A 22,412-nucleotide genomic window follows, 5' to 3' on the forward strand; every position below is an offset into this window, starting at 1 on the left:
GTGATGCCGGTATAGTGCCTCACTGCAGCTCCTGCACGGTGCATGGCAGCTGGGTGCCCAGTAAGCAAACAATAAACGGTCATCAGATGAATGAATTCATAACAGACAGTGTCTCTCATATAACAGTAGCCCATTTGATAACTTCCTCCTAAAGCTGTGAGCTGAGAGAACATTTGTACCCCCTGACCCTTGAGTTTGTATTCTTAATTATATAATGAGAACTTCAGTTGGAGGGAATCCCTTTTTGCCTTTACCACCTGCTAGCCCAGAGCTGAATTTTGCTCTAATGGCAAGAACCCCCTTCACCTCACTTTTCCTGGGAAAATTCTTCACACTTTGTACCGCCTGGTTCTAATTGGTTTCCCTTTGTGTGAAGAGTTGTATCTGTGCCATTTACTGCCACTCTTAAATCTTTTCAGAAGTATGCAAATGAAATGAGTAGGCCACTTTCTGTTCTCTCTGCTCATGGAAGAGAGTCATGGTAGTACCACGTGGCAGACATTTGAAAAGGGCCATTTGGCTTCTTCCTGCAGAAGAACTGGAGTGAATGGACTCTGGGGAAAAAGATTTAGGTATCCATTATGTCCTTCCAGATAATTCACAGCACAGCAATGTGTCCTAGGCAGCCTCTTAGCTTCCAGGAGGTCAGAGAAGGCTCAGTAGGCTGGGAAGAACATTCTTACAATCCCAACTCCACAGGCCTGTCCCAAGAGATGAGGTTGAGTAAAGGTCTCCTGCATCCAGTGGGTAATGCTCGACCTTGCCTCCCTTGACCCCAGGGCAGCCTCGACCAGCTGGATGAGGTGGCAGCACTGATTGCTGCCACAGTTCATGACGTTGACCACCCGGGAAGGACCAACTCTTTCCTCTGCAATGCAGGCAGTGAACTTGCTGTGCTCTATAATGACACTGCTGTCTTGGAGAGTCACCACACAGCCCTGGCCTTCCAACTGACGGTCAAGGACAGCAAATGCAACATTTTCAAGAACATTGACAGGTTGGTTGTTCTTGCACTCCTGTGCTCAGGTTTGAGAAGTTAAGTAGGATACTCTGTCATCTCTAACTTCTCCAAGTACTTAGCACCCTCTTAGGGGAAAGAAGGGGCAGTAAGAATAGTTATACCAGTGTATCAGAGAGTAAATAACCTTGCCCTTATAATCTTAGTTGTTTTCAGGCTTTCATCTTTTAAAATCTCATTTGGTCTTCAATGAGTTCAGGAAAATGTTTTATACATAGCAACTCCATAAATATTGTGTAACTAATCAGATAATTTTACCCTCCTAGGAGGAGAGCCTGTCTTTCGTGTAACTCAGGAAAAATATATCCTTCCCTGTCTTTCCCCACGTCAATTTGTGGCCACTTAAAATCCTAACTCAGGTGGAGACAGTGTTCTACAGGTCCCAGTGGGGCTGCTGAAGCCCTAAGACTGGGCAGGCTTCCCCCTAGCTGTTGTATGCCTTCCTGGTGAGAGCTGGCCAAATGTGGGCAGGTAGCAGTTCTCTTGCCTGCCCCAGCCCTGCAGTCAGGCTGTTTATTTCCCACACAGCACCAGCCAGGCTGGGAGGCAGGCTCTTGGGCGAGGGCAGGGTTCAGAGAGCACAGAGCTCACTCAGGCCTCAAGGCCCACTTGTCAACATGAACCTATGAGTTTTGTCTCTAGAAATCTGAGAAATATGGCGTATAGTTAGTCTACCTTCACACTAAGTTTCATCAGTATCAAGGATTGTTTTTAAAACTTTCACAAATAATTTGTTCCAATAGCCAATTTTATTCCGGTCCCCATTCTGGCTCTTTAAGTTAGATGATAGGAGCTGGATGATAATTGTGAGCAGGGTTGTTGCTCCATCCACTAAACTTCTGATTGTAATTTAGAGCATTACTTATTAATGAAAAAATATTCCATATTGAGAAAACATTTTTCCACTGCCATCATTGAAAGAAATAATGACAATTCTCTGCCTCGCAGGAGGACTATAGGTTCTGTTCAAAACATCCATTCCAAAAGGTCCTTGGTATTTGGACCTGTCCAAAATGTGCGAAGCCATCAATCCTGCTTTTCTGTAATATTCGAACCACACCCCATCCACCTATCCCCACATGCCATGACCAGCTAGGCTACCGATGCAAGAAGGGTTATTACTGGAAACAGCCACAACACAATTATTAGACCAAAACATGACAGTATTTTTTATGTATTATGCCTGTAAACCAAAAGCATAAATAGATGTTGTGAGCTATTTGAACCCAGGGACATTTTCAAAGCATGGATGTTTTAGACAGGACCAAATGCCCACTAATCATTCTGTATATGAAGAACTACTTTGCAGTGAATGCAATAGGACAGCTCGTCAGGTTGATGTACCAACCTTATAGGGAAGGAACTTGTCATTTCCTTCCACGTCACTGTTTTGATGTTGCCAAGGTAGAAAGGAATTGCCTTGTAAAGTAAGTGCCTACCATGTGACAGGTTACTTTTTAATATATATTCATAAATCATATAAGAAAGGGTCAACTGTCACTGGGGAAAATGGGAGAGTGTCACCAAGTCCTGGTTTAGTGGGAAGATTAGCAGGTAAACTTTTTTGGTATCTGCACTCATTTCTTAACCCCAGCTTCATTGTAGAGTGTGGGAAGTGTGGTGAAGTGGTGGCAGAGCAGTTCTATTTCGGGACATGTGAGTGAGCAAGGCTCTTTGTCTTCTGGTTATTTTAGGAACCATTATCGAACACTGCGCCAGGCTATTATTGACATGGTCTTAGCAACGGAGATGACAAAACACTTTGAACATGTGAACAAATTTGTGAACAGCATCAACAAGCCAATGGCAGCTGAGGTAAGCATTTCCCATGTAATAAGATACATCAAGAGTATATTTCCATGAGAGCCTACTCTGGCCTCAAAGCATTTTCTCTCTTGAATGCAAAGTAGTTATTTGCCTGAAGTTGGTAAAGAAGGGCTGAAAGTGCTGGCCATTGTTTTTCTTCAGGGCAAGAATAGATTGAGTGTCCACAGCATCTTCGAGCTCCTTGAAAGAAAGGTCCTAAGACAGAATCAGCGGGGACAAAAGAATGTGACGGAAGGAGCCTGCAGACAGCACACCAGCATAAACAGTGCTATTTTAGGGGATCCGAGCCCTTTCTAATTCTGTTCGTTTAGCTATTGGGTGACCTCAAAGTTGGATGTTTTAAAGATCTATATTCCTGCTGGTTTGTATTAAAAGCGTATCAATATCTAAAGACTATATATAGTCAAATTGGGCATGACTACTTCCAAACAAAAGCTTATTTTTCCTCTTTAAAATGTACTGATGTACCTTGGACCTGAGTTAAAATCTCTACACATTTGAGTTTGGGGAACATGCACATACAGTTCATACCTCCTGTTTAAAATGAGATCAGCTGCCCTTTGAAACCATGAAGCTGTTCATAGCCCATAAGTTAGAAAAGCTTTTGCTCACTCATGTTGAGCAGGTGAGGCTGTCTATGTGTATGGATGATGGACATCTTTAGAGTTACCTGACAATCAGTAAGGAGACGATCTGTGCAGGACCCTTCACATGACCAGCCTGGACAGGGGGACAGTGTCCATCTCACCTGTGTTCTGCTCCACCCCCCAGGGATTCCATGGCCCAATGCCAGGGCCCTCGCCTTCCACAGAGGACTTACGGAGCAACTGGGGTTTAGAAGGGAAAAATTTTAGAGAATCACAGAAATTAGAGTTGGGGAGTTCATCTATTCACGTAAGCCCTGAACTCTATGTTGAGATTTAGTACTTACTGCAGTGAGTATAGTGAGCACTGTCTCCCCAATGGCAAGTAATCAAAACCACCACCTTCAGAACATAATTCTGCCCATTGACGGTCTAATGAGTAGGTCCAATCTCGAAACAAAATAGACAAAAACCCTTGAATGTCATGCAGCCTTTCAGCTTGGCAGAGTTCTGGAGAGTTAATTAACTGTTGTCATACAGTCAATTCAATGGTGTCTTTGAAGAAAAGAGTAGAAATCAATCTTCCAGACTTTGTATAACTGGTGTGTTGCTGCATGTGTGTAAGCCGCCTCACGGACCTGGGCACTTGGCTCAGAACCACTGATAGGCGTCACTAGGTGTGTACCAGTGCACGGCCAGTCTTTTTAAACATGCTGAACACACCTGTTCATGCCCCGGCCCACCTTCCCCTCTTAGTACCCCCAAACTTGCATGGTTCACACTCCCTACTACGCAGTCAGAAGAGGAACCAGGAGAACATGGGTGGACACATTCCTTGAGAAAGAAATGAAGGAGGAGGTGGGTGAGTAGGGGTGAGACAGAAGGTCACTAGAGAGAGGGAGCTGGTAGGTGTAAGAATAAATGAAGAAATAATTGAAAGGTCACATTGCGTTATTTTCCCATCTCTAATGTATTAAAAAACAAATTTCTACTTTTACACATTTCCTGATAAATCTGGGAGAAAAGCTCTTCTTTAAGTCACATACCAAATTACTAAAAACAGAACAGCAAAACTGCCTGTAACAGTCCCCTCTGGGAAGAGGTTCGAAGTGAAGGAGTAGGTGGGTGGTGATAGGAACTTCGATCTTTTAAACTTTAAGTTTTTGTATTGTTTGAAGATTCTTTTTTTAACAAGAATATATCAGGGTATTACATATGGAATATGGGAAGCTGTCTCTTGAGTCACACTCATGCTCAGCATGCCCGCATGATCAACACCTGCTGTCTGGTCAGTTAGCCTTCGTAGGCAGGCTTCCTCGTCATCTTGAACCAACCCTCATCTGACAATGTCTTCCAGACTGAGGGCGGCGACTGTGAATGCAACCCTGTTGGGAAGAACTTACCTGAAAACCAAATCCTGATCAAGCGCATGATGATTAAGTGTGCCGATGTGGCCAACCCGTGCCGCCCCTTGGACCTGTGCATCGAATGGGCGGGGAGGATCTCTGAGGAGTACTTTGCACAGGTGCGTGGCCTCTGTTAGGGAAGCTTTACTTCTCTGCTGGGAATGGCCCCCATGTCATAGAACTCTGGGGATTCTCATGATCAGCTGCTACATGAGTCTTCCCGGGAAGGAAATAGCTCACCCTGCCTGGACTAGACCTCTGGCTCCCTCAAGAGACTGATGTGGCTAGTCAGTAACCAAAGTCTCTAGGGGAAGGGGAATAAATCTAGCCTGGGGAAGTATCTTTTCAGCCTCAAATGGTTAGTTCCTAAACTACAAAAACTGGGAAAAGCATCCATTTATTCACTACATTATCTCCATTGTACATTATGGGGAACACAGACAAAAGCCATTGCAGCTCACAATATAGTAGAAAGATGTAGAAATAGGTAGGTCCACACTTTAGTAAAAAGGAAAAAAAAGGAAAGAAATATATCAAAAGAAAGTATATTTTAAGTATGTCAAGTGCTATGAGAATTTAGAAAGACTTTTTTTCCCCTATATAAAAGACAGGTTTTGTGGATATGATGCCTGAGTGGGTTTTTTGTTTTGTTTGCAGGGGGCGGGGGGAGGGTTAGAAATGTGGATGTAAGAAAGGACTTTCTAGGAGAACAAAGTATTATAAACAAAATTAGAAAGGAGGAAAATAGAATTTTTAAATAAGGAGAGCAGCAATATCTAGTTCAGTTTGGCAGTACAAAGACGACTTAAAGGAGAAAAATCCAGAAAGTAGACTGCAAGATGCCATTTGAAACACAGGCCTGCTTCCAGAGAAGCGCTTCTAAGACCTGATGTGCATACGTGCAGCAAAAAGACAAACACTGAAGTAATGCACTGGGGGCGGGGGAGCGGCCTGCATGGCTGGAATGTCCCTCGGCTATTACTAAGTAGCTGAGGGGGTCTGAGAGGGCAGCCAGTGGAGGGCCCAGGACGTTAACTGCAGCTTTCAAGGCTGGGAATAGAGCCCCTGGATTAAAGAAAAGCCAGACAGGCAACCCTGGGCTTGCCAGGAAGAGGGAAACAAAACAACACACCCAGCTACTCCTTGAACAACAGTGGGTATTTTAAGGCTGCAGAATCAACTGGCCTGCAGTGAGAGCTGAGCTAGAGCTGGTGGGAAGCTGTGAATGGCCCTCCCAGGACCCACAGAGGGGACCCGAAGTCCCACTCCTAGTTATTCTCAAAGTACATGAATGGGAAACGGGAACCACTTTAAAGTTCTTTAATGCAAGCCCTGTTTAGATATCCTCCCACCACCCCCAAATATTTTTCTATTGTTAACAAACCAACGTGCCCTAAAAATCAGAAGTTACAAATGAGGCCTCTGATCAGCTGGCCTCTGGCTCAACACACCATCAGGAAACGTGGATCTTAATATTCAGCTCAGTGAATGAGAACTTTATGCAAAGGAGCATACATGCCGATGTGCAAAATACTCAGATTTACACACACCTTGAGCAAATGGCATGACCAATACCCAAATCTGATACACAGTTTGCCATTCTTTTGAGTAAAAACAGTGTTCCATGAAAAGTAACAAGGTTAATGCAGATGAATGACAAACGTGCTTTTTCCTCAATCAAGACAATCAGCATCATTTGGCAAGCAGCACAAGGACTTTGTGGCCTTCCCGTTTTGTCACAGAATATGGAAGAGGCATATACTCAAAGGTCCAAATTTAGTAAGATTAATAATTCTTACTGCTTCCATGAGGATGTTCTTAAGTGAAACTGGCTTTCTTTCTAAACTGCAGGCATGTGACAATAATACAGTAACTAGTGGTACAGTTTGGTGCCAGTTCTTTGATTCATGCTAAGCCATCACTGCTTCTGTCAACTAGTATTATTTGTGTTAGTATAGTATTAACAATAGTATTATTGGTATTACTTTGAAAATAATTTTGACCTTGCAATAACGAAAACAGATCTCAGAAAGCAGAGTAGGAACCCTGAGACGAACCCTCCAGGAGGGGCTGTGGTAGGGCGTGAGAGACGCAAGAGTCAGAAGACCTGAATTTAGTTATTGTGTCTCGTCAGGTGCTTGACTTATATAAGTCCCAGAACCACGCTGAGCCTATTTCTTCATATGTACAATTGGATGATGACCCATTTTCACAGGGCGGTTCTGAGAAACTAGATCGTACTGTAACAGTTCCTTGTGTGCCCTACAGCCCTGAGTGTTATGTCTTACAGACTGATGAAGAGAAGAGACAGGGGCTACCTGTGGTGATGCCAGTGTTCGACCGGAATACCTGTAGCATCCCCAAGTCACAAATTTCCTTCATTGACTACTTCATAACAGACATGTTTGATGCTTGGGATGGTAAGACAGATTCTGTTTTGTCAACCACACAATGTATCTTGTTAGCTTTTATGCTGATTACCTTTAACAACATACTGTTTGTGGCCAGGTATGTACACAAAAGACTCAATGGATGTTTGATAAGTTGATAAACAAACCCTTACCTCTTCAAAGCTTACAGCAGTTTCATTCTATCACTGGAAGAAACTTTAGAAAGAACACAAAATGTATTAAAAGTCTTCTCTGAATCTGATTCTTTTGGTAATGGCTTTTCAATTTTTAATTGAAAGGACCTGTTTGTAATTCACCAACTAGTGTTTAATGATTTATCCTTCTAAGCTGTGTTCACTTGCAGCCTAAGGCCTAACCTAGGGTACTTTCCCTCCAATCTTTGATCCCATCCCAAATTTGTTCCACAGAGCCCCAGTCTTAAAAGTGCTTTGAGACCTACCTTAACAGGCTTCTTTTGATTCTTTTATGTCCTTACAGCCTTTGCACATCTGCCAGCCCTGATGCAACATTTGGCCAATAATTACAAACACTGGAAGACATTAGATGACCTAAAGTGCAAAAGTCTGAGGCTTCCATCTGACAATTAAAGCCAAGACAAAGAAGGGGACTTCTTACCTACAGAGGGCACGGTGACTCACAGTAGTTAAAGGAGAGGCTTTCCTTTAAAATGAAAATGACAAGTGTAGGTCGCGCTAATGTTAGTATCTGACCTTGAATCATCTAAGTCCTCAAATTTCATCTTTAGGAAGTTATGTTCCATGAAGAAAAACATGTTCTTTACATAATCACTTAGTGACAGAACAAACACATGGCAAAATCCTTTGCCCTGCTGTCATCTTGTGCGTCCTCGTCAACCACGGAGCTGAATGACTATAACTAGCAGGATATAAGCAGCAAAGACTTGGTACCTCTGAGCCCATCTCGATGGATGATGATGAAGTAGCTTAGCTAGTGTTCAGCTCATATGTTACCATAAAAGTCACCATCACTGTTTAGCTTCATTATTGTCCTCAAGAGCATCGGTCTGAAGAATTTATTAGACTATCTAAGAAAAAAACTATATCAAATGATCAAAACTACTAGGACCAAATTATTGATACACTGGTTAGCTTCAAAGCCTCCATAGTTAAGGGATTCTTCTGATCGATGTTATGACACCCAAGTTAGAACAGAGCCATGGCCTGGTGTGTGCCTTCTCTAGACTGGCATCAGCAGCCTGTGGAGCCCTCCTTCCTGTAAAAGGCATTCATCCTAACAGAAAGCCATCTATGATGGGGAAGGGAGTGACACTTTGTTTTGGGGAACTCCATGAGATTCCCTTATTTCTGGTTAACAGAGGTGGTCACAAGGCACTACAGTGAGTATTATATAAAAAGCCATTAAATCTGAATGCCCTTGGACAAGCTTTTTTTAAAAAAAAATGAAAAAATTTATATACATTTGCTGTTTAAAATTTTTATGAAATCAATCTAAATTTTCTGGATATAAGTTAACTGAGAATGTTGTACCATGTACCATCTATACATATATATTTGGGGAGGGGATAGGGGGAAGTTTCAAGGTTCAGATGTTTTCAGCCTATCTATATTTGTGATCATGCCATTTTCCTTTAATGATGTAAAAAACTGCAGGATGTGTAAATAGAGCAGAATATAGACACATGGGGAAATAGTAAATATTAGTAACTGTATGCTAAAAGCTTCTAAAGCACAAGTGCATATTTTTATACAGCTCTTTTCACAATTTTTCTGTGATCTACATGAAGTCAGACTTGAAATTTTCCTTTGTCTTTTACCGGCCAACCCTTCTTTATGTATTATAAATATTAGAAACTCAGTAAACAAAATATCTTCATTTTTCTTTCAAATTCTCTGTACTCCATGCTGCATTTTTAAGAGGTATAAACAGAGACTGGATTAACTGAATCAGTAGTTACTTCTTTCAAACAAAAATTGGAATGCAGAACACTCGGAATTAGTACACAGGAAGAAAAAAATTATCACCACATAATGTGCCAATGTTATTTTCTATGTTTTGTACCAAAAAATGGAAACATATATGAATTCCATGCAAAGAAGTATATCTAAATTATTTTTGTTAGATGGTAAGAGAACTTGCTTGGTCAGGACAGCAGCTAGCTTTGTATTGTAATGCTGCATTATGTAAAAGTGATTGAAAATGTTTTTGTGAAGTACTTGTAACTAAATTCCTATAGACATTTTATTTCCAACAGCTGCTTTTATTTTACCTCCTCTTTGGCCTAAATTTTTCATAATTTCAAAATTTCAGTTCCGTGTCCTTTATTTCATGAATCATATATTTTGTTTTCAGAACATATTAAATTAAAGATGTCAGAATCCCATTTTAAGGAGCTAAATAATTTGCTTAGGCTTCTTCACAAGCTGGCTTAAGGCAAGGACAATCTTTTCCTGACCATCTCCCTTTCAGTTCCATTTGGTAAGTAACTAACATTCATCAGATGTGTCATATTTTCTATATGAATGTTACAGCTTACTTAGTGGAATGTCAAATTAATTTAATATTAACTTGAATGCTTTAGGATCACCAGGCACTAAAGCTACAGCATAACTCTGCTCTTTATCAGAGTTATCTGATAACTACAATGGTGTAACCTTTTGAGCTGCTACTTAAATAGTGCATTCCTCCAAATAGTCATTTTATTAGAACAGTCTTTCAGATGGTATGTGTATCAGGTGGGTATAATTGCCTCTTATCTCGAGTTGTTTACTAAAACATTGTGTTGAGGGGAGCTGCATTAATTTAGGAAAATGCAACACTATCTAATACGAAGAGAGGTCTTATTATCACTGCTATACTTACCAGAAGAAAAAGTTAGAAAACATTGTTACCGGGACCAGAATAATGACTCTATAATTTAACTAAGTCCTTCTTTACTTCCAATTTAAGATTTTAAGATTCACTTGCCTTCAGAGTCAGGACTGGTTAGTCTTATGGGCAAAGGACAAACCTCATCGGTTCAGTCAGAACCCACTCCGCTTGAGGAAGATAAATGGAAGGGATGATACAAATGTCTGAAAGTTTAGATTCTTGGTTGTATTATGAATATGGCCAGAGAATGAGGTAATAAGGTATACTACACAGTGTTATTTGCAAATATAATAGCATTGAAAACTAAAACAGAAAAAAGCACACAGAGTATATGCTGACCTCAATTATAACTATATTCTTCTAAGTTAGGGCATTCATGAGAGCAAAAACCATTAAGTTCAGTGAGTGGGTTGCAGGCTTCCCTCTAGACATAGTTTCTCATGGTGATTAACTAGAGTATAACAACAGGGATTTATTGTGGTACTTATGGTACTATTTGCTCCTAAAGCTTACCTGTGGTTTGTATCACTCCATGTGAATAGACTAGCACAAAATAATCCAGAGCAGATTAGGAAATAAAGCAGTTAAAAATCTGAGTTTCTCATATAATTCATTAAATATATCATAAACACTTCAGAAAATAACTTTATAAACTTATGACCTAATGTAAAATTTCCCAAAGAACATGCTAGCTCCTAATGGAATAGTCCATCTATAGAGGAAAATTAAAAGCCTGAAAATGATTGAGATATTTAATCAAAATGATCAACAGTCTGATGCACTCAGACCAGAATGCATGTCTGCCTGGTGTTGGGATACTAACCATGTTGCAATTTCAGGATGAAAGATTAGAAAGCTGTCCTGTGCCCTCAAACTGCCACAATAACAAGTTATTGGCTAAAAGGGAGTGCTAATTTTCCTGTTCATAACCTTCTATTCGGTAATGGAGGTAACACATTTTAATATATTTCTCCATAAATCTCTTTTCATTATAAAATAAATGTGAACATTATTTGGTTTTCCTCACATGGTAGTCATATAAGCCTTTATCTCTGAATCCAGTCCTCTCTGATTTGTTTTTAAAGCCGCTCAATGATGATAATGGAATAGAACTAACAAACCGCAAGGCCTTACTATCTGGGCCTCAGTTTCCTCATTTATTACAGTATGACACTGGCCTGGCATGGATGACCCTCGCCCTCCCAGTCTTTGTAGGCAGTGTGGAAGCAACCGTCAAAGGTAAACCTAGTAAAAACAGCAACTTATAGATTCCGTCAAGAGTGTGCGTGATGAACCATAAATCTGTAGAAAGTGTTCTCGGAGAAGGATCAGTCCCCTGACAACATCCATCACCTTGCACTTACTTTAATAGGAGTCTTTCATTAGCATTTTAAATTTAAGAGTAACTCCAATCCTAAACTCACCTATTTTTCATGTGTGGAACACTTTTTAATCTTTATTCTTTAGTACCAAAAGGGAGAAAAAGTGACAGAAAGCCATTGGGTGATGAAGATGATTAAATCTCAGTGGCCACTGCAAGTGAAGCCTTTCTCAAGCATTTCATATGTGAGTCAACGGTAAGATAAACCAGGCACTTGCGACTCTGACTGGAAACACGGTCAGTCTTTACTCACCTAGCTCTCATCCCGCGCACATGGGAGGGCAACACTGGTATGGGACCAATTTGGCCTATGGCTGTTCAGGCCAATTCACACTGGGGGAAAAAATACTGAGTTTATAGAGATTTTTAGTAGCTAGAACTAAAAAAAATAAGTTAATTTAAATAAATTCGTTGGCACCAAAAAGAAAGTTGTAGTTAAACAGTGAAATATTCAAGTTTGCTCTACAGAGCATTGGTAATTAGTTTCTAAAGACTAGGGAAATTTGTAGGAGAAAGGATATATTTAAAATTATCGCAAGGATTCTTAATCAAATGGGCTCTAAAGATAACCAAAGAATAAAAAACTTCTGATTAATACCACAAGTTTACTGTTCTGTTTGCACCTTCTCACAAGATCTAGATTCAAATTAAGAAGCTCACAAAAGAGCGTTCACTTCAACAAAAGCACAAAGTGCAATTACTATGCAATATCCATTTCCTACATGGAAGGAGTTTTCTGGAGATCTCAAAGGCTTAAATTCAAGTTATGCTGCATCCTACCTCTTCTTCAGTGGTTTTTCTCCCAAAATATCTTCTATAATTTTCATGTACATTTATTTCCTTAAAAGGTGGTTTTTAAATAAATAAATGTTTAAAGGAACAAACAGGTATAGTTAAAATATTCATTTTGGAGAACAGTATTTCAAAATCTGTAAGACTAAATGAAAGAAACTATATACTTTTAAAAGCAACTTTTAAAAAATCTAATAAGATTTGAGTAAGGATATAATTAGAAGTAATAAAATTCTACTAAACAAAGTAAGAGGTTCTAGGTACTATGCTCATTAACCATAAGCTCATAATTTCTGGTATAAATTTTTTTTAAAGCATAACAATATTTTTAAATTGTCTGTAATGACACTATGGTATGAGTTAATTCTGTAACAACAGCTATTTATTTGTAGTATGCTCTGCAAACTTCATTTTTTGAAAATCCAATGCTAAAATACTTGTGGTATATTCTTTGGTGGATGTACTCACACCTAAGCAGCAACCTGTTGCTGGTTTGCATGCCTACAAAAAAGAATTCAAACAATCAGAAGTTTATAAACTGACAAAAAAATATTATTACACATTTAAGTGATCAACATGTTAATGGTTTTCAGAGTATTACCCCATATTTGATGTTCAAGGTTCATGCACATGTATTCCAAATTCCCTAAACTAGACAGCAAAATACAAGTCACCGTTCTCCTCTAATTTTTGAAATAATTTTAAACTGCGCAATCCAGATTCTCGTTCTCCATTTTTCCACAAAATAATGAGATGATCAGCAGAGCATGTCACTAGTCCATGATCTTCGAAGTACAGAAACATCTGCAAAGAAATTTTAAAATACTGAGTATAGGAACTTCAAAGAGAAGAGAAGTGGTCAAATTAGATCAACACGTTTGCTTGTAAGATGTATATCTTGGAGATGTACTGGGATGTGAATGTAAAATTCCGTATCATTTTCCATGAAAAATTTTAAAGTGTGTATAACGGTCACATACAAATATATAAATACTAGACTGATATCTAGTATTTTAATAATCAGAAGTTTAACACTGCCTAACTACAGAACTGTAACAGCTATTTTTATAATGTGCATAAATTCCTAAAGTAGCTTCTGAATTTTACCACATTCTTCTTCAAGTACTGGTTTTAAGGTTTTGTCAGAAGTCCTGCCTGCCAGACCTATTTTACTTAATCATTTATACTTGCCTCATTATTTATATAAAAATGGCTACCAAAAAAAAAAAAAGTCTGAACTCAAAATTCTCCAAGATAAATACTGGCTTCAGATCTATAAAGAAAAGGAAATAAATCAATCCATCCATAAGCATTTACTGAGTGTCATCTATATGCTTATTGTCCCTACCCTCAAGAAGGTTCTAATTCAGCTGTAATACCAAACAATTAGGGCACCAATTCAAGACTATGTGATAAGTTACTATATAATAATGTAGCTCAGACTGTGATTTACCACAGAAACTCAGAAAAAGGGGACAGATCAATAATAACTGAAATTGTCAGAGAAAGCTTCAAAAACATAAACCTCTCCAAAAAAAAAGGAGGGGGGGAAAGGTCATACCAAGTGAAGGAATAGGCTGGAATCTAAGAATAGGAAAACAGAGTGCTGATGAGGAAGCAGCATGCATACTATGGAGTGGAAAGTGGGCATCGGAGAGGAGAAGAAGAAAGCCATAAAAAGGATGAGCTCCTCCAAGGAAAGGATGAAGTAAAGGAGAGAAATAAAACAATAGGACGAGAGTTTTCTCTGAAATAATTTATACATTTCTGAAGATAGCAGGATGAGGCCTCAGCTGATTTTATAGGAGAGAAGGCGGTTAATATTGGAAGAAAATTCCCCAGGACATGGAAAAGACAGAATTCAGAACACAGAATGGTTGGGTTGAGTACAGATGAAAATATAATAAAAGGAATGAGAAAATCCAGGAGACAGTACCAAAGAGATAGGTTAGATGTTCTCAATGAAGCCAGAGATAATTCCTAACTCAGGAAAATTCCTAAAAATCTGACATTTCTGTATTATGCCAAGTGTGCCACTTTGAAGGTTTCCCCCACCATTAAGAAACCTTTACTGGGTTCCTATGATTTTAAAAATAAAATCCAAACTCCTCAGCCTTACATTCAAGGGCAGTCACAATCTAACTCAAACTACTTTCCCAGGCTTCATCTCCTAGATTTACGTGTGTTCACAGAAACCCAGTGCTCCAGCCTAGCGAATATGCTCCTTGTTACTAAGTAGATCCTATATTTGCTCTCTACCACACTCCACCTTTTCCACTCCCAAACTACACTGTAGCCAAGCAAATGAAGTCAAAAGTTAACAACAAAACAAAAACAACTGGGCTATTTGTTAGAGGAAAGTAAAGATGAGTACCCAATATTTGGGAGCATCAATCCTATCCAACTTTCAAGGTTCAGCTCAAATCTCAAGTCCCGTATTTTCCACTAACCACTTCCTTCTGGTCCTGAATATTCAGTCTGCTGTGCATGTGGATCCACATAAGAAGCCTAAATTAACAGCTTATTAGGTCCTTTCTCTCTTCTAAAGTATAAGATCCACAGGGGCCAGTACTGTATTTTACATCTCTCTGTAAACTCCACTGTCTAGTATAGGGCCTGAAATAGGGGAAATGCTCCATAACAAGTGTGGCGCTTCTGCCCTTAAGCAGAAGCACACTTTCAAATGAGAACTAATTTATTCCTCCCTGGCTATGAAACAGGAAAGAACAATTTAAGAAAGTTATTACTTATGGCTTTGCATATACTGCTATCATACTATTACTAGTTCCATCCATTTTTATCTTGACTACTCTTATTCCTTCATTACAGGCAATGGTGCCTATAGGAAATATTAAGGTATTTGGATCTCCACAAGTTAGAATAACATGCATTTTACAATCCTAAACTAATATTTTCATATATGCATAATGACAATCAAGACACTGGGTTTTACTAAAACTGACAAATTATTATCCCTCAAAGGGAGGTAAAACAGCACTCCATGAATACGATAAAGGCCTTTGGAATTAGATTCTGTAAGGCTAACCCTACATATATATGTATTACCACAACCCCCTACTCATCCTCTATTTACTACTGTTACATATTCAACATTATTCACTTTGTCCTTACTTTCTGCTCTCTAGATCTCGTAAATCCTGGTAATTAAGCCCATTATTTAGAACAGCGATTTTAACTGGTGTGCCACGAGAATTTTTAAAACAAGCAATACCTGACTATTTAGTCAGGGGCACTAACCTCTTTTCCCTCAAGTTGTCAAATTAAAAAAAAAAAGACAACAGCCAACATAACAATAGCCATCTAGTGTGAATAAATCAAAATTATACCTTTTTTTTTTGTCAGATTAGCAAAAAATGTATTTTTTGGTGTGCTGAAGAATTTTAATAATTAGTTTATGGGTGCCATGAGATGAAAAAGCTTGAAAATCACTGATTTAGAAGCAGTACATCCCTTGATTCCTCAAATTGTATCTCTGTAAAGAGAGATCCTAATTGCACATACTACAACCTACCCTGTTCCATGTTTTAACTCAGCAGAAACCTACAGGTAAGAGAAAGTATAGGTCTTTATGAGACCAACTGAATGAAGACAGTGAGATGCAAAAGGAGGAATTCTCTGGACATTTATATGCCATTAAAAACAATACCTCTACAGATGATGAGTGTCCAATCAAATCTCCAATAAGTTCTAATAAACATGAAGTGACATTTTCTTGTTGCTTTTTAACAGGTTGGCTGGCTTGTTTGTTCACTCTTCCAAATCCCCACATGTTAAAAAACCCTAGAAAAGCACAATCATTTTAGTCATTTTCAAAATTATTGTGTTCTTATGATAGTAATATAAGATCAGAAAAACAACATTTAAATGCGAAGACCTTCTGAACTTATTTTAGTCATGGGCTAAAGCGATGATACCAGGCTATGCTAGGTTTTTTTGTATGTGTTTGTTTTTTTAATGTTATTTCATTTCACCTTTTTTAGCTAACCTGGTTTGTTGCCGATTCCTCTTTATTGCCCCTATTCCCCTACTGGTGAAGGTGTATTAATATGACAAAAAGGTAGACACTGGGAATGAAAGAGGAGAAGTAAAAGACCTGAATAGCAGTATCCAAAAAAGGGTCACAACTCAGATCTATCACCAAAGTAGACTTAAAGGAACATAAAATGTAAGTGTCCAAAAACAATATCCTATGACTTCAGATAATCAGAAGAAACTCCAGAGGTAACCTGATTTTTCATGCAAAGGTTGCTAATAAACCAAGACTTTGTTTTACAAACCAAACACATGAAAGTCAAGAGTTCATGAGATTATAAGCACAAAAGTGTGTTTTTCCATAAATTGAGTTCAATATTAATGTTAATGCTTCAAGGCTGAAAGAACACTTTAGTTTGACATCTGACCATACAAACTGTTTGTGTATCAGGCACAATGATAAACAATACAGATGAATAATTACTTCACTGGCCAACTGGTAAGTTAGATTACCAGAAAATAAGTTTCCCCTCAAAACAATAAAATCCTAGTTGACTTGAATAGAAATAAGCAGGCAATTCTGTATTAAAGCAATACTAAGATGTGAATCCTACATCCCAATTACCACATACTTCATGTAAATATCTTATGCCTATTCGGCGCACAGTGTCTATTATTCTTGTGGTTATACATAACTGCCTTTCTTCCGGTTTTTACATGAGGAAAAAAAGAAAGATGGCCTTTTTAAGAAAAGACACACCTGTTGGTACAGGTTCAGCTGCAAGCTGCTGTTTTTCTCGTAACTCCCAAATGCGTACACTGCCATCTTCTGAGCATGAGATTAACTGCCTGTCAGAACAGAAAGTCAGTGATATAAAGCAGCAGCATGGAGGGCCAATGCTAATTTGCAGTGAAAGAAATCAGTGGAGCCCTCAATTGCTTTTATTCAACTCTTGGCAGGAGCTGATAAAAATCACAATTTAACATGGCTTACCAATGCAAAGTAAAAGCTCTTTTCAGGAAAGACACATAGTATATTGTTACATTGGCTCAAATGTTATAAATATTTCATCTCCATTTTAAAAACGCATTCAGGAGAACAAGGCATGAATTACATTCCATAACATCAGGAACGGTCGCCCGTGTTCCTCTCACTCTCTCACTTCTCAGGGCACCTCTCACTCTGAAAATACCCTGCATAGAAAATAATACTATTCTTTCATATAATTTTCTCCCTAAAAATTTAGCAGCCAAATTTTCCCTGAGAGGAAAGTCCTCACTTAGTAACCTTCAACAACAGACTTCCATTTGATTCTGGCTGTAAACAAAAAGGTGTGTTCATGGAAAATATAAAAAGAAAAATTAGCACATAGTTAAGTGCCCAAAAGTCTTTTATCTTTTTAAATAAATACATATATTAAAGTATCCCTTCTTTTAATGAAATTCAATGTAATTCATTTGAACCATGCTTCTTGTAAATTTTGTAACATATTGTCACAAACTCTTTTGTTAGAGACAGCCACAGAGAATTCTCCATTTCCAAAAGAATATATAGGAGGTCAAGTCACAAAGTCAGGTAACTTTGCCACCTGAGAAATTACATTGGTAGCCCTGGGAACTATGAATTTCTTTCATCTGTTGGAGAACAGATGGGAACTTGTACCTGTTTGGAAGTTTGGCAACGTGCAGGACATTGGAGTCATGTGCAGTTTTCTGGCAGGCAATCACACGCTTCATTTGAAGGTTATACACGTATAAACCCCTTCCAACTGCAACAAATACATTCTGGGGGGAGAAATTCAGAAATGGGCATAAAACCAGTGCTTTGCACTACCTCGTGTAATAGATTTCCAGCCTTGGTCTGACATCAGAAAGCCATTGTTACCTTCCCCTATTCCTAGCCTTCAGCCCAAATTACTGTGCTGCCCTCTGAAGTTCAAAAATTTCAAATCATAAAGCAAAGCTCAGCATTTAGAATGTGGAAGGACACAACTGCTAATACAGAGAGAGCTCCATATACTGCACCGCTCAGCATCATTTTCTTCCTCAGTGAACTATGATGGCTAGAGAAAGGGGCTATGGCTGGTGGGTTGGTCCTGCAACAGGAGCAGCAGAGGTACAAGCTAAGGTTTCATTCACATTATACTGTGTCCTTGGGGAAATCACTTAGTTTTGTTTGCCTGCGAAGTACGAGCAAAATTACTTATACTCCACATCTTAAACAATCAAGAGACTTATAAATGACACAAAGGAAGTCTAAGCTATAGTGGCACTGTCATCTTAAGATCCTCTGAAGGTTTCATAACATTTTTCCAAATGTAGTATTAGAAATAACTCTTTACTAGAACAACTTTTAGGTTTTGGAAGTATTTTCACCAATACGAGGGGAGACTCAGAAAACACTAGAATTATCTTCTGGAGGGCAGGCCCCTTGTAGTCAGGCTTCCCCCACTAGGTGAGTGTTCTAGGAACCCACCTGCATCACTGTACCAGTTGGCACTGTTGTGAGAAGTTGCATCTGGCTTCAGTGAATTTTTTTAAAGACTCAATGCATTTGCCTCTTTCATAATGGGTGATTTACAAGCACTCTTGCCCACACTACGCTGAGTGCTCATTAGTTTTTGACCAAAAGTGCCCCACCCTCCCTGTTCACCTGAGCTTGCCCCAAACTACTTTTTGTGTTTGTTTCCCTGATGAAAAAAGTCCTTAAAGAGAAACATTTTGCCAATGTGGAAGAGGTGAAAAAAAAACAGCAACAGCACTAAAGGCATCAAAATCAACAAGTTCAAAAACTGTTTTGAGCAGTGGAAAAAACATCTCAACAGGTGTATTGCATCAAATGGAGAGTACTTTGAAGATGACTAAAGTTTAAACATGTATGAATACAAAATTTTTTATAAATAAATTCTGGGTTTTGTTGGGTCCTCCCTCGTATATATCTTATTTCAGCTTCCCAACATCTCATTAAGATAGGCAAAGCAAGTATCATTAGCATTTTCCAGGTAAGCAAGTTAAAATTGAAAGATTTAAGTCACACAAAATATTAAGACGGAGTTAATATTATACTCAAGGTCATGTTATTCCAGTCCCTTGCTCTTTCCTCATACCACATCACCTAGGTTCTGAAATCATTTTGCAAGTCACTAGGCTTCTGGTGGCACTTGTCTTAGGATCATTCTTACTCATTAGGTTCCCCAGTGAGACAGACCTTTCCATTTCATTTTATTTTTTAGAGAGAGGGGAAGGGAGGGAGAAAGAGGGAGAGAAACATCGATATGAGAGAGAAACATCAACTGGCTGCCTTCCAAACCTTTTACAAATCCCTACAGATTGCCTCTCTGTTGTCTGAACCCTTCTCATGCAGCCTCAGAGGCTACAAACCCAACTCAGACCTACAGTATCTGGATCAAAGCATGACCTCAAGGCTCACCAGAGTCTAAATCCAGTATGATCCCCGTGAATCTCAGAATTGGTACTCCGCATTTAACAATGCAGGCTGAGGATTAGTACCAGGGGCATTAATGAACAGCTAGCCAACTTGCTAAAATCTAGAGCCCCACTGGTAGCATTCAATGCAAAGAAACCCCAGAAACTAGTTTTACAGACCAGGAGATCTGTGTAGAGTTTAAGTGATTTATCCAAGGTCACAAAAAAAATTATATACACACCTAGAGAATTAATGAGCTTTTAGGTTGCAGTGAGTCAATAAAGTCACTATCAATCACCTGTAATCAGTAATTAATGCCTCCCATAGAAAGAACCACCTATGAGAAGAAAAACTGAGTAATGTTTTAACAAGCATTTATAGTAGTTAATAAGCATCAATCTAAATTTTTAAGATTAAGAAAATGCAAAATGAAAAAAATTTTTAAAGTTTTTAAAAAGTGAGAAAAAATTTCAAACAGAAAATTAAGAATATATATATATGAAATATATATATGATATATATATATGATTTTTAGGACTACAACTTTTAGAAATCTAGTTTCCATCTTTTCTGAAACCCTATTGTTTTTATCATATATAATTTTTTTTTCAAAATAAAGTTGGGATATAAAGAAACTTAACCTTTGGGTATATTAATGTTCTGTATCCTGGTCTTATCCTATTGTATGGATTTTAAAGTAAGAGAGGTGCAAAGAAAATAAAAAAATACAATACTCTTCCCATCCAGGCCATTATTTATGAAGTGTATAAATAAAAATAACATGCATATAAATAGAAAATTTCAACAGTGTAGAAAGGCACAGAATAAAGTGACATAAAAGTTTCCCCTAACTTTTCAAAGGTTGCAACACTTAAACATTTCTTACGACTACATTTAGAAAAGTAACTCCCCTTTAAATATATCTTCTGAGCAGGATTCATTAATCCACTCGTATTAATCTCTTACTACAAAAAATAATGTAAAGTACTTCAAGAGCATCACTGGACTAAAGGACCGAAATCAGTAACTCTCAGTCACCTTGCCCCTGGATGCTAAACAGACTAAAAGGAAAAAACCTACAAACTTCAATTTCTTAATTTCCTTTACCTCTTTAGGAACTGCACCAGAATCTTCAAAAGGCTTCTTTCCCAAAGTGTTTCTTAAAACATTTAAAGTATGATCCTCAAAACCTATGGGATTATTTAATCCAACTCAGAATGTCAATAGAGTTTGTAAACCTGTGGCCGTTGAAACACCTTGTCTTAAGGACAGGAGCTAAGATTAAAATGCATTTTTTTAATGCAAGTCATACAATGTTTGAAAAATATCAGAACATTTAAAAGCACAACTTGAACCTGGGGAATGATACCTTTATATATCCATCATGATGTTAAATTTAAAAAATTAGAAACTGGGTTTACTTAAAAAGGCAAGTTCATATTTTCTCAATTTTTTTTTTTTTTTACCTCTTCATCCCATGTGAAATGATGAATAGAAATGTCATTTGGTTTTTGACAGAGTTTTATTTCTTGCTGGCTGTCCAGCTGTGGAGATGGGTTCCAGAAGTTGCGTTCACAGGCCTGCATGGTCCAGTCCAGGATATCCCAGATGATCAGCTCTCCAACATGCGAGCCAGTCACAAAACTCAAATCTAGGCAGAGTTCATAGATGTCTCATTACTGATCATTTTACCTACAGGTAAAAATGAATGGACTACCTAGTAATAATGCTGTATAAAACCACAATAATAAGAACAGTGAGGTACATAGATGAGCCAAAAAGAAAAATTACTGTAACAGAACAGAAAGACCAGAAACAGATTCAAGTTTACTTATTTAGATAATGATTGCATTTCAGTTAGAGAACAAAGCAAAATACCTCATGCCGGAATATTTAATTAGATATTTGGGGAATAAAAATAAAAGAACCATACCTTGTCTCATATACTATTAGAAAACCTATCCTTCTCCTGTGTGTCTCCTTTACTCTCACCTTACTACCACACTCGCAATACTTCTGACACCAGATGTGTGCGTTTTTCCCACTCCAAGCAGTACTGTAACAACAGCTAGGTGACCTACAATATAACAGTTCTAAAACTATCTACCTAGAGACAGCATTCGATTCACAGGTTAAGGGCTCAGTCCCACAAGACTGCTCCCCCCAACTTCAGATGCCCATAGCAAGTCCAAATTGTTACCTAAGCTTCTGACTGATCAGCTACAAATCAGAGGTTCTCATGTCCCCTCTTTGGGTTCAATTAATTTGCTGGAGCGGCTCATAGAACTCAGGAAAATAGCTTATTTAATGTCTACCAGTGTATTATAAAAGAATGTGATAAAGCAGGGGTCCCCAACCTCTGGGCTGCAGACCAGTACAGGTCCTGACCTGTACCTGTCGCACAGCAAGAGGTGAGCTTGAATGTAATGTGTTGAATCATCCAGAAACCATTCTGCTCCCCCTCCCCCTGCCCGGGTCCATGGAAAAATGGTCTTCCACGGAACGGGCCCCTGGTGCCAAAAAGGTTGGGGGGCCGCTGTGATACAGAATACAGAGGAGCATCCAGATAGAAAAGCTGCACAGAACAAGGTATGTGGGAAGGGCTGTGGAACTTTCATGCCCTCTCCAAGCACCTCCACATGTTTGGCAATTTAGAACGTCTCCTAATCCCATGCTACTGGGATTTCTATGGAGGCTTCACCATGTACGCATGGTCCATTACG

General features: G+C 38.6%; 2 protein-coding genes across 4 annotated transcripts in view; one reads left to right on the top strand and one right to left on the bottom strand.

Annotated features, from left to right (window-relative positions):
- PDE8B (phosphodiesterase 8B) overlaps positions 1-7,987 on the top strand; it is a 185,992-nt gene extending 178,005 nt beyond the window's left edge. Inside the window, exons 18-22 of the mRNA XM_054578511.1 lie at positions 780-997; positions 2,713-2,833; positions 4,787-4,954; positions 7,126-7,255; positions 7,724-7,987. Of these exons, the coding sequence (XP_054434486.1) occupies positions 780-997; positions 2,713-2,833; positions 4,787-4,954; positions 7,126-7,255; positions 7,724-7,833 (747 nt within the window). The 3' untranslated portion in view covers positions 7,834-7,987. The remainder of the gene's footprint in view (positions 1-779; positions 998-2,712; positions 2,834-4,786; positions 4,955-7,125; positions 7,256-7,723) is intronic.
- A 4,583-nt stretch (positions 7,988-12,570) lies between these two features.
- WDR41 (WD repeat domain 41) overlaps positions 12,571-22,412 on the bottom strand; it is a 50,325-nt gene continuing 40,483 nt past the window's right edge. For 2 of the 3 annotated variants that reach the window (XR_008529548.1, XR_008529547.1), the window contains 6 exons: positions 21,156-21,340; positions 17,926-18,047; positions 17,023-17,111; positions 15,937-16,070; positions 12,871-13,073; positions 12,571-12,770 (listed from right to left, as the gene is read on the bottom strand). Coding sequence is in view for 1 of the 3 variants with exons in the window: in XM_054578512.1 (XP_054434487.1) it covers positions 12,921-13,073; positions 15,937-16,070; positions 17,023-17,111; positions 17,926-18,047; positions 21,156-21,340 (683 nt within the window). In the remaining 2 variants the exon portion in view is untranslated. Of the gene's footprint in view, positions 13,074-15,936; positions 16,071-17,022; positions 17,112-17,925; positions 18,048-21,155; positions 21,341-22,412 lie in introns of all 3 variants that reach the window. The other variant, XM_054578512.1, reaches the window with a different exon arrangement.

This window comes from Pteronotus mesoamericanus, unplaced genomic scaffold (genome assembly GCF_021234165.1).
Source record: "Pteronotus mesoamericanus isolate MK-2021 breed Mesoamerican mustached bat unplaced genomic scaffold, CSHL_Meso_final contig_50, whole genome shotgun sequence".
Classification (NCBI taxonomy): domain Eukaryota; kingdom Metazoa; phylum Chordata; class Mammalia; order Chiroptera; family Mormoopidae; genus Pteronotus; species Pteronotus mesoamericanus.